Source organism: Bubalus bubalis, chromosome 22 (genome assembly GCF_019923935.1).
Source record: "Bubalus bubalis isolate 160015118507 breed Murrah chromosome 22, NDDB_SH_1, whole genome shotgun sequence".
Taxonomy (NCBI): Eukaryota; Metazoa; Chordata; class Mammalia; order Artiodactyla; family Bovidae; genus Bubalus; species Bubalus bubalis.
Genome location: NC_059178.1, coordinates 16,238,049 through 16,254,790, shown reverse-complemented (window position 1 = coordinate 16,254,790; position 16,742 = coordinate 16,238,049). Strand labels below are relative to the sequence as shown.

Here is a 16,742-nt window from a genome sequence, read left to right as displayed (position 1 = left end):
TGGCGATTCTCCAGGCAAGAATACTAGAGTGGGTTGCCATTTCCTTCTCCAGGGGATCTTCCCAACCCAGGGATCAAACCTGGGTCACCTGCATCACAGGCAAATTCTTTACCATCTGCACCACCAAGGAAGCCCCCAAGGATCTATAACAAATTTGGGACATTTTACTAATGAAGTTAAATAACACTACTACAGCAACAACGCTACTCCAGGAAGATCCCCTGGAGTAGGAAATGGCAACCCGCCCCAGTCTTCCTGCCTGGAGACTCTCATGGACACAGGAGCCTGGCAGACCACAGTCCATGGGGTTGCAAAGAGTCGGACTACAGCAATTATGGAACAATGAGTCAATGCATTTAATATAAACCACTGTTAACATTTTGGCATTATCTCTTTCAATAATATGCATTTGCATGGTTGGCAGGCAGATTATTAACCTCTGGATCACCAGGGAAGTCCTACATTTGCATTTTTAAGCTTGTACTGTACAGATTTGAGTCTTGCTTTTGTAACTTAACAATACTTCATTACTATTTTCTAAAATCCTTTAATACACCTTTCCTAACATAAAGTTTGATAGCACATGGTGCTGGCTGGACAGGACAGACACTCTTTCATGAAAAAATTGAAAATCTCTGTGAAAAGAAATTTTGCCATATTGCCAAAATTTTTAATGCTCCCTTTTTTTTTTTTTTTTTTGGCCACAAGACTTGCAGTGAAAGCACTGAGTCCTAACCACTGGAGCACCAAGGAATTTCCTAAGTGCTCCTATGTTTTGATCCAACAATTCCATGTTAGAGTTTATCCAGATATCCTCATATGTGCAAAGTGAAATATGTATATAATTATTTATAGCAGCATGGTTATTCTGGCAAAAGATTTGAAAGAACTAAATGCCATCAGTGGAGGATTAGCTCAATAGATTGTAAGATATCTATACAATTAAATCATATTCAAGCATTTAAAAAATGAGGAAGCTCTGTGTTTTGATATGGAACAATCACCAGCTATAAAGTGGGGGAAAAACAAGATGCGAAACAAACTGCCATTTGGGTAAGGAGGAAAAACAATAGACGTGTGTTTTAAATGTTCCTCTTATGCGGGGGTGAATGGGGCAGAGGGACATAGGAGGGAAGAAAACCTACTTTTCACTTCATGCTCTCTGGACCTCTGAGTTTATACAATGTGAGTGTATTTCAAACCTCCAAAAAATTAAAAAGAAAAATCTTCAGTATCACTTTTTAACTTTTGCATAATTTCCCATCAAGTGGATATACCAATACTTTCTTAGCATTCTCTTAATGCTTTTAGAAATATTACTGTGATAAATATCTTTTACATAAATTTTTGTTAAGATTCCTCGTAATGTAATGTTCACAGAAGCACTATTCACAATAGCCAAGACATGGAAACCTAAATGTCCAATGACAGATGAATGGATAAAGATGTGGTACATATATACAATGGAATGCTATTCAGCCATAAATAAGACTGAAATAATGCCATTTTCAGCAATATGGATGCCACTAGAGATTATCATACCAACTGAAGTCAGAAAGAGAAAGACAAGTATGATACCACTTATATGTGAAATCTAAAATATGACACAGACGAGCCTATCTACAAAACAGAAAGAGATTCGTGGACAGAGAGAACAGACTAGTGGTTGTCAAGGGGGAGAGGTTTGAGGAGGGATGAAGTGGGAGGGTAGGGTTTAGCAGATTTAAGCTATTATACTGGAATGGATAAACAACAAAGTCTTACTGAATACCACAGAGAACTATATTTAATATCCTATGATAAACCATAATGGAAAAGATTTTAAAAAAGAATGTGTGTGTATATGTGTGTATATATATATATACACACACATATAACTGATTCACTTTGCTGTACTGCAGAAATTAACACAACACTGAAAATCAACTATACCTCAAAAAAGTTCCTCATAATCACAGGCTAAATAATATACATTTTTAAGGTTTTTGAAATAAAGCTGTCAAATTGTTTTCCACAAGAGTTGTAAAGGAAAGGGAGGCTTCCCCAGAAGGAATTAGGGATCTTTCCCTTGAAATAGGATAAATGGATGGTGAGTGACAAAAATAACAAATGCCCACTAAAATCACTTTTCCTTTCACACGTTAAAAAATCAGTCTGCATTCCTCTTCCTCCTCTGCCAACTCGCCTTAGTTGTTCTTTCTTGAAGCACTGCCTGCTTCTTTTCTCTGCTCTCTTCACAAAGCCATGTTTCTCCATCAGAATTAAGTCCCAAATGCCCCTGTGTGGCCGTCAAGACCTTCCCTACCCTGACCTTTCCCACCTCACTCCCTCGCTTCCTCCCCTGTCCCCACCCTAGGCCAATCAGGCTTTTCTGCCACCCCAACTGTGCTGCTTCTTTGCAGGCTGCCTGGGCGCTGCTCGTCTCTCTTCTCAAATTCCATCTCAGCACCACTTCCCCACCTTCTCCAGCCCTTAGTCATCTCATTTCTTTAATTTCTAGAACATGTCATCCTTATTACACTAACTAGCCCTTGATGAAATATGACATATTTATGTTTTTTTCTCTAATTTATGTTCCTCGTGGATAGCTTACCTCCCCAAGAAGACTGCAAAGCCCCTCAAGATAAGGATGCTATTTTCTCATGCACTCTCATGGATTAGACAATGATAGTACCAGACAGGGAATTCAACAACCTCTCCCTGATCATTAACAGCAGTACTGGACTTCCTTGGTGACATGGAGGATAGGAATCCACCTGCCAATGCAGGGGACACGATCCCTAGTCCGGCAAGATTCCACATGCTATGGAGCAACTAAGCCCATGCCCCACAAATAATGAAGCCTGTGAGCCTAGAGCCCCAGCTCCACAAGAGAAACTACCTGTAGTCAGAAGCCCGCTCTTGGCAATGAAGAATAGCTCCCGCTTGCCACAACTAGAGAAAGCCTGTGCAAAGCAACAAGGACCCAGTGCAGACAAAAATTAATTAATTAAAAAAACAGCAGTCAGTACCAATTTTTACTTCAGTTCCCATAGCCTGATCCCTCCTTTCCAGGAGACAGACGCAAACCTGGCCAGGGAGCTAAAGCCAGGATCTGAGAAGCAGGACCTGGCCAAGCAGGGGACAGAGGGCAGCAGTAAGTCAACGTCAAAAGCAGAGAGGTTGGATTTCATCACTAAGATTAGAAGCTGAGTAGATTCATGAGTGGAGCAGAGGGTCAAAACAGGACATGAATAGTATACAAAGGGAAAACTTCCAGGAGGAGGCTTCAGTACCCAGGGGCTAGCTGTCTGCAACAAAGCATGGGTGAGGGTGGTCTGCCCTTTGCACTGTTGGGGCACAAGGCAGACCACCCCCAAAATATCCTCAGCAGCATGATTTTGAATGTTACTTAAGAAATTGCAAATCCAAGAAGGACACTGTAACACCTGTCTCCCTGAAATCAGGAAATAAATCTCCCATTTGAAAGGTCCCCTCTGTGTACCAGTTGAAAGACATCCTTATCCCCAGAGATAGGAAATTCAGGGCCAAGTCTGTATAAACAAAACTTGTTATGCTTCTTTTATTTACAACCCCAAATCCAAACTCTGTTTAGACTCATTTATTAAGCACCCATAACCTAAGTTTGTCCTGATAATTCCTCTCAAATTTATTGTCTAAAAAGCATACAACATTCACCTGCTTTAGCCACATCTTATATCCCATTTCTGAGACCTCCATGTGCATCAATTAAAATTGTTACTTCTCTCATTAATCTGTCTGGTATCAATTTTATCAGTAGGCCAGTCAAACAGAGTGCTAGGGAAAAATTCCCCCTTCTTGACACCTTTTAAGTTTAGAATTTTCTTGAGTGAGGTAAGGAACTCAGATGTGTTCCTGACTGAAGTAATTTAAAGACGGAAGAAGTTTGATATTCACTGGTACATAAGACTACCGTCTATAGGACTTTTTTTTTTTTTCCAACAAAAGCCACCTTTTTCAGACAGACAAGCTGAAGAACAGAAGAGGACTTCCCTGGTGGCCCAGTGGTTCAGAATCCACTTGCCAATGCAGGGGACACAGACTGATCCCTGGCCCAGGAATATCCCACATACAGCAGGGCAATTAAGCCCAAGAACCACAACTACTGAAGCCTGTCTGTGCTACAACCCGTGCTGTGCAACAAAGGAAGCCATCACAATGAGAAGCCCAAGCACAACTACAGCAGCCATTGCTTATCCAAACTAGAGAAAGCCCGCAACGCAGCAACAAAGACCCAGTGTGGCCAAAAAAAAAAAAAAAAAAAAAGAGGAAATTTATGGTACTTTTATCCTGTTAAGAACTCATATCCAGTATGTACATAATGTACATGTATGGTGTGTGTGTGTATAAAGCTTATAAAATCAAAAATAAAAAACCAAGACTTTCTAGAGCTGGGGCAGGAAATAAGCTGAACTTGAACAACAAAAATATATAACATTGGATTATAATTCAAAGTACAAAATAATTAACCATTAATTTATACTGACTTAAGTACGTAACAATATATAAACAATATGTAAATCTTTTGTGCAGAAGAATTTCAAATATAACTGAATACTTTGTTGTACACCTAAAACACCAATATTGTAAATCAACTGTAAGACAGAGGATGAGATGGTTGGATAGCATCACCAACTCAATGGACATAAGTTTGAGTAAGCTCCAGGAGGTTAGTGAAGGACAGGGAAGCCTGGCATGCTGCAGTCCATGGGGTCACAAAGTCAGACACAACTGAGCAACTGAACAACATAAAACAAGTTTTCCTCTGGGCAAAAGCCGATTCATCCATGAACTCTTCCAGTTCTACCAGTAGGTATTTTATCTACTGCATTCAGTATGTGTTTCTGTGTAGTAATTGCACAATATTTACAAAGTCATTAAATGTCTTTTGCCCTCCCACCATAACTCTAAATGTTAAATAACCTAAATGAAATGGTACTAGTCTTGCTCACTTTGCATGTTCTTTAGTGTTAATCTCAGTTGATGCTCCATAAACTAAGCACTATTTAAAATATGCCTCTTTTAATATTCCTATAATCATAAATTATACCCTTGAAAAAGACATGAAAAGACGTCATTATAAACAGATTTTAAAATATAAATCTGAAAGCCATAAAACCTCAAATTTCAAAGGTCAAGTACCTTTTAAGACATTTACCACTCCTCTATAAGCTGTACAAAATACATTTTGACAGGCCACTTGGCTGCCACACAGGAAGGCTGTTAGGCAAAGTATTCAGGCCTGCCTGTCCAGAAGATTCAGGTGCCCATTAGGTAACCCATCACATTAGTTTGAGTGGTTTTAAAAAAACTGCACTTGAGTCTCAGAATTTGTTGCTCCTGGTTCATTGCTGTTTTTTTTTTTTTTTTTTTTTGATGTATAACATAACCACATTTAACAATGTATTCCAATATCTAAGAGCAAAGTTCAACAATGCAAACCACAATTATTGCACCAACCTAACATTACAATCACAAACAATGCATTATATATAAGCGATTCCTCTTTCAATATCACTGAGCCTACCCTGTGTTGTAACTAGAATACAGAACAGGCATTTGACAGCTCTAGTTTTCTTCCTATAAAGAAACGACAAATGGTTTCTGTTGGATCCTTCCCAAAAGAGATTTCAGCAAGATATAAACAAAGCTTCTCAACTAGAAGGAGCTACAGCAAAGTACATTTCACGTGGGAAGTTTCACATCGTCCTTCAGAGATTCCAGCATAGAATGACAGGTCTTCAGCAACCAGGGGATAAACAGCATCACTTCAAATTCCTTCCTAGCTCTAGAGTTTGTTAAAGTATCAGGCTATTTTGATAGTTTTAAAAGGTTTCAGGTTACTGAAGTAACGTGAATCTTTGCTCAGTCTTCCCATTAACACACCTCCATGGCACCAGTATAAACTCTTCAGAAACTCACGTTTGTACAAGGCACAGGAGTAAAACACCTGCGGGCTGTTCCATACCTATTAGATGTGTGAAATCAGCTCCAGTTAAATGATGGCCTTTTCTGGGCTTGAGTTTAAACTGAGTTCAGGCGTGTTGGAACTTACAACAGGTGATACTTGAATCACACAGGCAGAACTCTTCTCATCACTATGATGAACAACTATAGTTGTTCAGTGACTAAGTATACCTGAAAGATTGAAGACAGGAAGAGGAGACGACAGATGAGATGGCTGGATGGCTTGCTCAATGGACATGAGCCTGAGCAAGCAATAGATTGAGCTGATCTTTAGGTAAATAAAATCAGGGAAAGGGCCGCAACTCTTAATCCACATGATCAAAGACTTTCCAAATTCATACAGCTTATCAACAGAAACTGGCCTACATGAGCAAACTCACAAACTCTTTCCACATGGCATACTTGGTGTGTCTCACTACCATCAGACAAATCAAACTACAACTGTTCAGGGAATTCCTTAGTGGTGCAGTGGATCAGAATCCACCTGCTACTGCAAGGCACACGGGTTTAATCCCTGGGCCATGAAGAGTCCACATGCAGCAGAGCTGGGCCCATGCTCTACAGTGCACCCGCCTAGAGCCTGTGCAAGAGAAGCCCATGCCATGCAACTGGAGAAAGCCCGAGCCAACCAACACAGACCCAATGCAGTCATTTTTACAAACTAGATCTCAAAATATTCTGCTTATACAGATTCTGAGAGGAAGGTAAAAATAAACATTTTGGCTTTCTTCAGGTGTTATATAAGCAAAATTTCTTTATCCCAAATCATAATCTATACTGTAATGATAAATATGGGTGTGTAGTGTGTCCACATGCAAAATTCTTAACTACTGGGTGAAATCAATAGATCACACACATAATGTAAAAATGGCACAATGAAAACCGCAATATACAGTTGACAGAAGAAATAAAGTTAGCTGCTTTTAGAGAGCAGAAAAGTTGGGGGTAGACAAACAACAGATTGCCCTTTTTTCATCAACAGCCCTGTCCTTCACTCTGCCTATGGTACCCAGTTTTTGTTTCGGTATTGCTGTGAAGGGTTTGTTTTTTGTTTTTCTTTTTGGTTGGGGAGAAGGACAATCTACCACTGGACCACCAGGGAAGTCCCATGTGAAGGTATTTTTTAGATGATTAACACTTTAATAAAAAAGCATTAGACTTTGAGTGAAGTCCATTACTCTCCGTAAGGGTGGGTCTCATTGCCATTGAAAAACCTGAGGTCTACTGTGGGAGAAGGAATTGTACTTCCAAATGGAACACTTCCCTAAGTCTCCAACCTGCCCACCTACACTTTCAAATTTGCCAACACTATAATCTCTGTATACAACTACACTTACGTTTCATTTCTCTGGTGAACTCTAATATGTGAATTAAGCTCCTAGGTGACAGCAAATCTTCACAACTCTCAACAGAAAATATAGTTATCTTTGTGACTGTAAAAATTTCCCAAATAAGACCAAACATACTAACCATGAAAACCTGATCACTTCATAATTAAGAACTGCAGCGTACGAACGGTATTTTAAAGCAAAGATATTGACATGTTCACAATTTTATTCATTCTGATAACCTACTTTTGCAATTTTTGTCCTTATCTTTTATTCTTCACTTAGCATTTTTTTCATTTCTTTGAAAACCTTAGTTGCCCTATTTTTTTTTTTAACTGATTACAGTACCTCTTCATGCAGATCAGTCTTCTGGGCAGAGAAGCCAGTCAGGCTTTTCACATTATCAAATATGAACTTTGCCTCTTATGGCCAGTTAGTGAATTTCTCTTTAATCAATCACAAAACACTCTGGAATTGTACAAAGAACTCAATCATAAATATTATGTAGGCCTGCTAACTTTAATAAAGTACAAAAAGCTAAGAAACATATTTACCAATTCCTCAAAGTAATCTCAGTTCTTTTCAAGAATCAATCTATAGAAAACCACCAAGCAACATGGAATCTTTATTTTAATGTGATTACTGTACATCTGCAGTATTGGAGTAATCCTTTTACAAATGGAACTAGAAGAAACAATGACAAAACCAAACTGGCATTTGATGTGAATCCACAGGAGTTTAAGCTTCAAATCCAGCCAAGAAGTTTGTTACAATCTCTTTCAGCTTTGCATCTGACTCTTCTGAGATCTTTCCATCAGTCCTATTCGAAAACAAAAGCAGATCAGTTGCGACCTGGGCAAAAATTCAATGATTAACCTAATTACAGAATTCAAAAGAATTTTAACAAGACTTTCTATTTTAAAGCTTACAAAAAAGGAGACATCAGTTGTGTTCATACCTGATTTTGCCCAACAGGGCTTGATGTTGACTGATAACGTGAGACAAGAAAGCATTCTCAAATTTTGTGATCTTGCTGGGCTCCAGCTTGTCAAGATACCCCCTGACACCAGCATAGATAACAGCCACTTGCTCTTCAATAGCCATGGGAGCTGAAAAGAAAGAAGTTGCTCAACAAATGCATGCCATTGTTTCCAGAGTTAGAGAAACTTATTTTTTTCACAAATTATTAACATGTCTCCATAGATCACGGAATTTCACAAGTAGAAATTCCGTATTAGTACTCCTTCCCACCTCCCTGGAGAAACAGTTTTTTCCTCTTATTGGTAAGCCTTGAAGTACAATCTTTGCACTTTTTCCATGAGCACTATGCATCACCCAACGAGATTGTTTCGGGTATAAATAACTTGCTGAAATTTTATAATAATATATATTTTTTGGCTGCACCACATAGCTTGCGAGATCTTAGTTCCCCAACCAGGGATAGAAGCCAGGCCTTTGGCAGTGAGAGTACAGAGGTCCTAACCACTGGACTACTGGGGAATTCCCAACACTAACATTCTTTATTAGTTACTCTATATTAGTTATCTATTAGTTATCCCTTGTGGCTCAGGTGGTAAAGAATCCGCCAGCAAAATGGGAGACCTGGGTTCAAATCCCTGGGTTGGGAAGATCCCCTGGAGAAGGGAAAGGCTACCCACTCCAGCATTGTCGCCTGGCGAATTCCATGGACTATATAGTCCATAGGGTCGAAGAGTCGGATAAGACCGAGCGACCTTCACCTTCAACATTCTTTTAAATCTGCCAGATTCCACACATATATAGCCAAGGCAATGATGGGGAGACATAGAATCTACCATGTCTTAATTTCTAAAATAAAGGTATTATTATACCCTTCCTAGGAATTCCATTGAAATAATGACTGTACTTTAATTAAAACAGGTATCAATCACATTCAAAAGGCAACATCTTTCATCAAAGGTAATGGCACATACTACAGTTTGTAAGGAGCTATGTTATATTCCCAGGTCCTAACAGAGAGTAGGAACTTGACCAAATGTACAACTCACAATACTGTCCTTGCTTGAGCAGCTCAGTCAAACGCACACCACGACTCAAGAGTTGTTGAGTGGCAGCATCAAGGTCAGAACCGAACTGGGCAAAAGCAGCAACCTCACGATACTGAGCCAACTCCAGTTTCATGGTACCTGCCACCTGAAACATAGAAATGGTTAACTCAAACAATACAAAAATACTTCAATGACACAGACCACCATACAAATACATTTTTATTTTTAACCTAATGACAAAGTGATACAAATTACCTGTTTCATGGCCCTGGTTTGGGCAGCAGATCCGACACGGGACACAGACAAACCAACATTAATGGCAGGGCGGATACCTTTGTAGAACAATTCTGTTTCCAAGAAGATCTACAATGTAAGGAAAATACAGAGGCATATTAGCAAGCTTAAAGAAATCAATCATTTTCACAATTAAGTCACTACAGTAAAAACTGAAGCCCCAAAACTGAAGAATGCTAAACGGCTTCTTATCCTAAAGAGCTCCTTAAATCTTTCACAACTCAAAATCATCCTGTATATTCCATTGCTGAGATGAGGAGATATGAGATGCAAAAAAATTAGGTACCATATTTACAGTAAAACTTAAATTGGTGAAGTGATGTGATCTCTCTAGGATTCGCTTCAAAATTACACACAAGAGAACCGTGGGGAAAAAGAAAGCAAGAATGAAGTATACTATACCATCAATACATAAATAGCTGGGATATGTGGGGTTTCATTATACTATTCTCTTTACAATTGAGGTTTTCCATAATGAAAAGTAAAAGGAATTTAACAAATTAGTTCAAAACTACCAGTCTCAATTACTGCCTTGAAATCACCCAAAGTTTCCACATTTAATCATAAAAATAATACCTGTCCGTCAGTGATGGAAATGACATTTGTTGGAATGTAAGCAGACACATCACCAGCTTGCGTTTCGATGACTGGTAGAGCAGTCAAGGAGCCACCACCAAAAGCATCGTTCATTTTAGCTGCTCTCTCCAGGAGTCGGGAGTGCAGGTAGAATACATCACCAGGATAGGCCTCACGACCGGGGGGTCGGCGGAGCAGCAGAGACATCTGACGATAAGCAACCGCCTACAGTATAGAAAAGTGTGCACCTATTAGACAGGAGCTACATTTGTCAACTACCACATACAAACATAAACACGTCTAAAAATACATTTATTTTGACCTGTTTGGATAAGTCATCATAAATGATCAAAGCATGTTTGCCATTATCCCTAAAATATTCTCCCATTGAACATCCAGAATAAGGAGCCAGGTACTGAAGTGGGGCAGCATCTGAAGCAGTAGCTGAAACCACAATGGTGTACTTCATGGCATCTGAGAAGAAAATAAACATTAAGTTTTACATGATTATTAATACTGTGATTTTAAATTAGAGATTACTAGAATAAAAATTAAGTACTTTACTACTGTCATTACTATTAAGATTACCAGTCTAATAGCTTCTACTTTAAAGAAACTAACAAAACCTTCAGTTTACTGCTGCTTTATACTACCGATATAGTTTTTTACTTATTACTTTTTTATTGACTTGTATTAGTATAAATTTGAGTTCATTAGGGAGTAATTAAAATCAGACTTCATTCTAAGCATAAGCTATTCTAAGATTTGCAGCATCCCAGATAACTGCAATGAGACTGAAATTCCTTAATACCTGCATCTGTAAGTCTCTTCACCAATTGGGCAACAGTGGATCTCTTTTGACCAATAGCAACATAGATACAGTACAGCTTCTTCTTTTCATCAGTTCCATCATTGAATCGTTTCTGGTTAATGATTGTGTCAATAGCAATTGATGTTTTGCTTTAAGAAAAAATAAACATAAACCTTACTAAGTACTTCAAAGAATTCCCCAACTTAAATTCCACTACAAGTTACTCTCATATTACAGTCTACTCTCGCCGTATAGCCAAAGTTTTTATATCTACCATTCCAAGTCTAAAAGTAACCTTTCAATAGAGCATGTTTTAGTTAGAACTTTTAAACAAGCTGTTAAGTCTTTACCCAGTCTGTCGGTCACCAATAATCAGCTCACGCTGACCACGACCAATCGGCACCAAGCTATCCACAGCCTTAATGCCAGTTTGCATTGGTTCCCGCACAGAGATTCGAGGAATGATCCCAGGGGCTTTCAAGCCAACTCGTCTTCGGGCCTTGGAACCAATTGGACCCTGTTAAACAATAAGAAGAAACCCCAGAACAATCAATCTGGCTCTTTGTTTTGAAGCTACAACCAAATCCAATAAAGTTAAACCTACCTTTCCATCAATGGCATTACCAAGGGCATCGACTACACGACCCAGCAGCTCCTCGCCGACTGGAACATCTACAATAGCCCCAGTTCTCTTCACAATATCTCCTTCCTTAATAAGTTTATCATTTCCAAACACGACAACACCAACATTGTCAGGCTCCAAGTTCAGAGACATACCCTATACAAAAGACATAATTGAATATCCATGAAGCCTGAGTGGCACTTCTTCCCATATACCTACACTACATATGAAAATGGAAGGGGGAGCAATACCAACTTTTCAGATCTGGTTCACTTCTATTTTTCCACCAAACAATCTTCAGTAAACACTTGTCAAGTTCCCTCGAATAATCAGAGTTTAAAATTATAAGCCAAACATGCACCTTATCACATCCTCTAAAAACTAAAATAAGCAAAGAAATTGAACTGCTTAGGCTTCTTCCACTGCATTTCCTTTGACTACAGTTTTTGGATGAGGTGACCAGTATAAAGTAAAGTGTCAGGGTCAACTAGGAAGACACACTTGATTTACATCTGTGAGAACTCATAAACAATCTTTTTTAAAGATTATCTAGTAAGAACCTATATCCATCAAGTCAGTAAAAAATTAAATTAAAAGCTACCTAATCAAGAACAAATCTGTACAACAGAACAGTGCTGGGTCATCTCATCGTATTTCAAAATGGTAAGATTTTAGGTCCCTAGCTCATACATAATCAATGCAAAAAGGCTAGTCCAGGAACTGAATCTGGTCAATAAATAAAGCTCTCAAGAATTACAGAGTAAATATAGAGGAGTACCATGGAATACCATTGCAGGTACAAAATCTTTAGTCTAAATCTCTAACGTTCAACAGAGTAGTCACTAACATCATGTGGCTATTTAAAATTGAAATTAGTAATTGCCCTGTTACCCAAGTCAGTAGTTACCGTATCTATAAAACACTTCCATTATGGCAAAAGTTATTTCAGACAGTATCAGTCTGGACTCCTAGATTTTAAAAGTTAAACGAAAATGAGTTCCTCTATTTCAGCCTATTCAAAGCTACACACAACGATAGATCAAAGGGTAAATTTTTAGCCAAGGTGAGAGCTACCGATAAAACATTTGGCTCCATAATTAGTCTTTCACACCAACAGGTTCTTTTTCCATACTGGACACCAAATTCTACTGCCCCTGGTCCACCTGGATATCATACTCTGCTTTTGTCAGAGAACCCATGACTCCTGCAACTTTGACTTCTCACCTTACTGGCCAACTACGATAATCTAATAGAAAAAAGCACCCTTCTGTTATTAGTGCTTCTGATGACTGTACCACTAGCTCACCTCTCAACAACAGGTCTACTCCTACAGGAAACACAAAGTCAATGACTTCCAACTTTCTGCCAAAAATGAATTTAACTCATCAAATGCTTTTGTACAGAATGATCTTAACAGCTACGAACAGACTTGAGCTTTTCACAATCTGGTTGAAGATTACCCAATTTTGTATTTCAGTGCTAATGGTTACAACTTATGTGTAAATCAGTCCAGAGGGTAAAAGTCTGGTCAACAAAAATATATATTCTTTTCACAATCTATAGTAATGACAAACACAAACATCACTGAAGCAGATTTAGATTCAAAGTTAAAAAAAAAAATAATGTGACACAATCTCTCAATTACTAAATGAATAACTGAGGAAACACCAATGCTAAAACTATAAAATCTCATTTTACAATTTACCTTTAAACCTGAAGAAAACTCTACCATTTCTTCTGCTTGAACATTTCTTAGGCCATGTACCCGAGCAATACCATCACCAATACTTAAAACACGCCCAGTCTCTTCAAGGTCAACAGAGGTATCAGCTCCAAGAATACGCTCTTCAAGAATAGAGGACACCTCAGCAGTGCCTATTAAGAGAGGACAATTCCATTACAAAAAACAGCCTGGTCCAAAGATCTTTTCAAAACTCATTTCCCCAACAACATATAAACTATAGCTGTGATCAGAATAATCAAATTGTATTCTAAAGTTAACATTCTTTAAAAAAAGCTTGATACCTACCAGTATGAAAACGAATCTAAGTGACTGAGAGAAAACCTCGCGAGACAAACATAAATCAGGTAAGGAGCTAATCAAATTAAGCAATATCCCTAAAATAAATATTTTCTATCTCCTAATTCTTTGGTTTAATCTCTTAAGAAATCTGAAACTTGAATTTTTTGGCTAAATTCTATAAAAAGTATATCTTAAAAGGCAACAGCTTAGGAATTCCCTGGCAGTCCAATGGCTACGACTCCATGCTTTCAGTGCCAAGGGCCCAGGCTCAATCCCTGTTGGGGGAAGTAAGATCCCACAAGTCACTCAGCCAAAAACAAAAACAAAAAAAAACCCCAACTGTTTAACAAAATATAAGTACTGATAGCCCTTGCACTTTGAGAGTTCATTTATGTCACTTCACTTTGACAAAAAAGGGTAATTTCTTCTTCACACTTCAATCATTTCAGCCAAGGAAAAACTTCATTAGAATACCCACTTTCAAATAGTGATGAAAAGCTGTATTTCTCGCTTTCAAGGGAAGCATGTATTATATTCCTCATCTTGGCATACAGATGATACCTATTTCAAAAGCCCTAATGCACATCTCAAAAAAATTTCCCAACCTACAGAATCTTCTTAACTTTACCTCCTCATTTCTCTATTGCATTTACAGTGTGCAAATTCAGACTGCCAGGTATAGGTTACCAGTTCCTGTTTTTGAAACACATAAAAATTACTTGTGTTTTCTCAATGTCTATTAGGAAAGGGTTCATAGGTCAAAAAGGAGCCTACCACCTGACATATACTGATACAGACCAAGAAGTATTCATTATGACAAAAAAAGAATCTGTGTTCCCATCAAGAGAAAAAAATATAGTTCAATTCACTAGAAGAGAACCTACCAAAATAGAGCTAAATGGCATATTATGGGTTCAGAATCTAAAATTCCACAGTAACTAAAATTGAGAAAAAAATTCACTAATGGAAAAAATCCAAAAAAATATTCCCAGCAGGTATGTAACCTACGTGACATTTTTCATTTAGTAACAAGGTAGTAAGTGTGGTCCAGACACAGAAATAATGACTTACCGGTCTTCTGAAGACGCGAGTTAGAGGCATGCAGGTTCCTTGCAGCAATGAAGGATGATCCCAAAGCATTTTTGGAGACCTAGTGCAAGAAATTTTCTTTAAAAATCTGATTTTTAAAAAAGGCCTTTATAAAACTAGCAAGCTTAAACAAATGCAGGCTTAGTATGATCAAATTATCAGCACAAATATTAATCACGTGAGAAAGCATTTATCAATATATGTGAAAATTTGTTAATGCAGTTCCAGGTACACTGTAAGTACACTAAAAAAAAAAAAAAAAAGCATATTCTAAAAAGCAACCGCTAACAAAGTATCTTTCCTTTTAAAGGCACCAGATAAATATTATTTTGACTTTAAATGTATTTCAATTGAGTTGTGGAAATCCTCAATTTTATAAACTGCTTCCTAAAAGGGGCAAATCTCAATAGATTTTTCTATTCTAATCTTAAAAAGCCTCTAAATGTTGAGTTTGGTTAGAAACCAAGAGATATGGCAATATGCACTTTGTTTTCAAAAAAACTCCCTTCAACAAATCCTGCAGGAATCCGGACCCTCCTCCTACAGCTGTGGTTGGTCAAGGCATATTCTGAAGACATTCCCTTCTACAGGACTAGGATGAATGTCCTTGAGTACTTCTTTTTTGTTTTTGTTAATAGAAATCCAAGATGGTATCAGCGGTTGTGTTAGGGCAGTAAACGGCCAACGAATTTATTTGGCTTTCCAAACTGAGATTACCCTGAAGATGAAAACACAAGTAAATGTCAAAGCGTTTACATAACCTTTAGGAGTAATGTCCTTAACTTCATGGGATTTAGGTGATGAAGGGCAGTGACCTTCCAAAGAATCTCCCAACCTATGTTCTATTTTACTTGAGTTTTCAATCACTAACATTCCTCAAGGATGAAATCTTAAAACAAGTCAAAGCACCACCAACGAAAGTCTGCCAGTCTGAGACAATCTGGAAGCCAGCTCCTCGGCTGTCAGGGTGGCGCCCGCACTGAAATGCATATTTGCACCTGTACGGTGTTTTCACGATCGTTTCACTATTCGGCACTAAGAGATTGCATATTGAAGCATTCTTAAAGGCAACTTCATTTATTGCTTTTCTCTGAACCGACCTCGGGAGGAGGTGAAATGCCGGGGCCTGCTGACCTTCACGCAATGCTCCCTACCTTGCTTCAACCCGGGCTGACAACAGTACTCTGACCTTCAGCGAGGAAGTCCGGAGAGTCAGTGGGACCCAGGCTCCCCGTTTCGGAGCAGGCCTCGAGAAACTAGCGCCCCAGCCCTGACCTTCATCCAAGGCCCCTCTCCGGCCTCTCTGACGAAGACTGGAATCGTCCCGAGGGGCCATCTCCAGAGAGCACAAAGGTCACTGTCTCCCCTGCAGCACCCTGCACCCTCCGGCACCGGGCAAGCAAAAGAGCCCTTCGACGAGAGCCCAGGGCAGGCCGGGAGGCCAGCGGGGCAAGATGGCGCCGCCCGCCACAGCCCCTCACCCTCTGCACAGAAAAAGAGCCCGAGCCCATGCAATCGCCACCCGCCGCTGACTGGACCCTCTCTCCAGCCAGCCTCCCGTGCTCACCAGCCCCGCTCGCCGAGGGAGGGCGCGGGCCACGGCCGCGGCGACGCGCACGGACAGCATCTTTGCAGCTCCTCCTAGGGTGCTTCCTCCGCAGCCGCAGCCTCGAGACTGACTGGGACAAAATGGCCGAGCTGCGGGGAAGGTCAAAGCAGTCAGCCCACGTGACCCGGATGTACCGCCCCTCGCTTTCACCCCCGGACGCGAATCTGCCAGCGTGCGAGTGGGAGGTTAATTACTTTCTTCCTTTAAGTATCATTTTTAGATTTTGAACCTCCAAATGACTGATCAGACGTTTGCCAGCTTCGACCCAGGCACTGGTTACATATTTACTTTGATCTTTCTCATCGACCTTGTGGTTGCCCTGGGCGACCACATGGTTATAGCGGAACTGGCTGAGAAGCAGTTTCCAGGCCGCAT

General features: G+C 39.4%; 1 protein-coding gene across 1 annotated transcript; it reads right to left on the bottom strand.

The window, feature by feature from the left end:
* Positions 1 to 7,924: 7,924 nt before the first annotated feature.
* On the bottom strand, positions 7,925 to 16,474 carry ATP5F1A (ATP synthase F1 subunit alpha). The gene is made up of 12 exons (XM_006075282.4): positions 16,326 to 16,474; positions 14,741 to 14,819; positions 13,352 to 13,521; positions 11,629 to 11,802; positions 11,375 to 11,541; positions 11,025 to 11,173; positions 10,536 to 10,687; positions 10,214 to 10,438; positions 9,599 to 9,706; positions 9,344 to 9,488; positions 8,275 to 8,425; positions 7,925 to 8,136 (listed from the first exon to the last, which is right to left on the bottom strand). Exons 1-12 carry the CDS (start codon positions 16,383 to 16,385, stop codon positions 8,055 to 8,057), a joined length of 1,662 nt encoding a protein of 553 aa, XP_006075344.1. The 5' UTR covers positions 16,386 to 16,474; the 3' UTR covers positions 7,925 to 8,054.
* Positions 16,475 to 16,742: the final 268 nt, after the last annotated feature.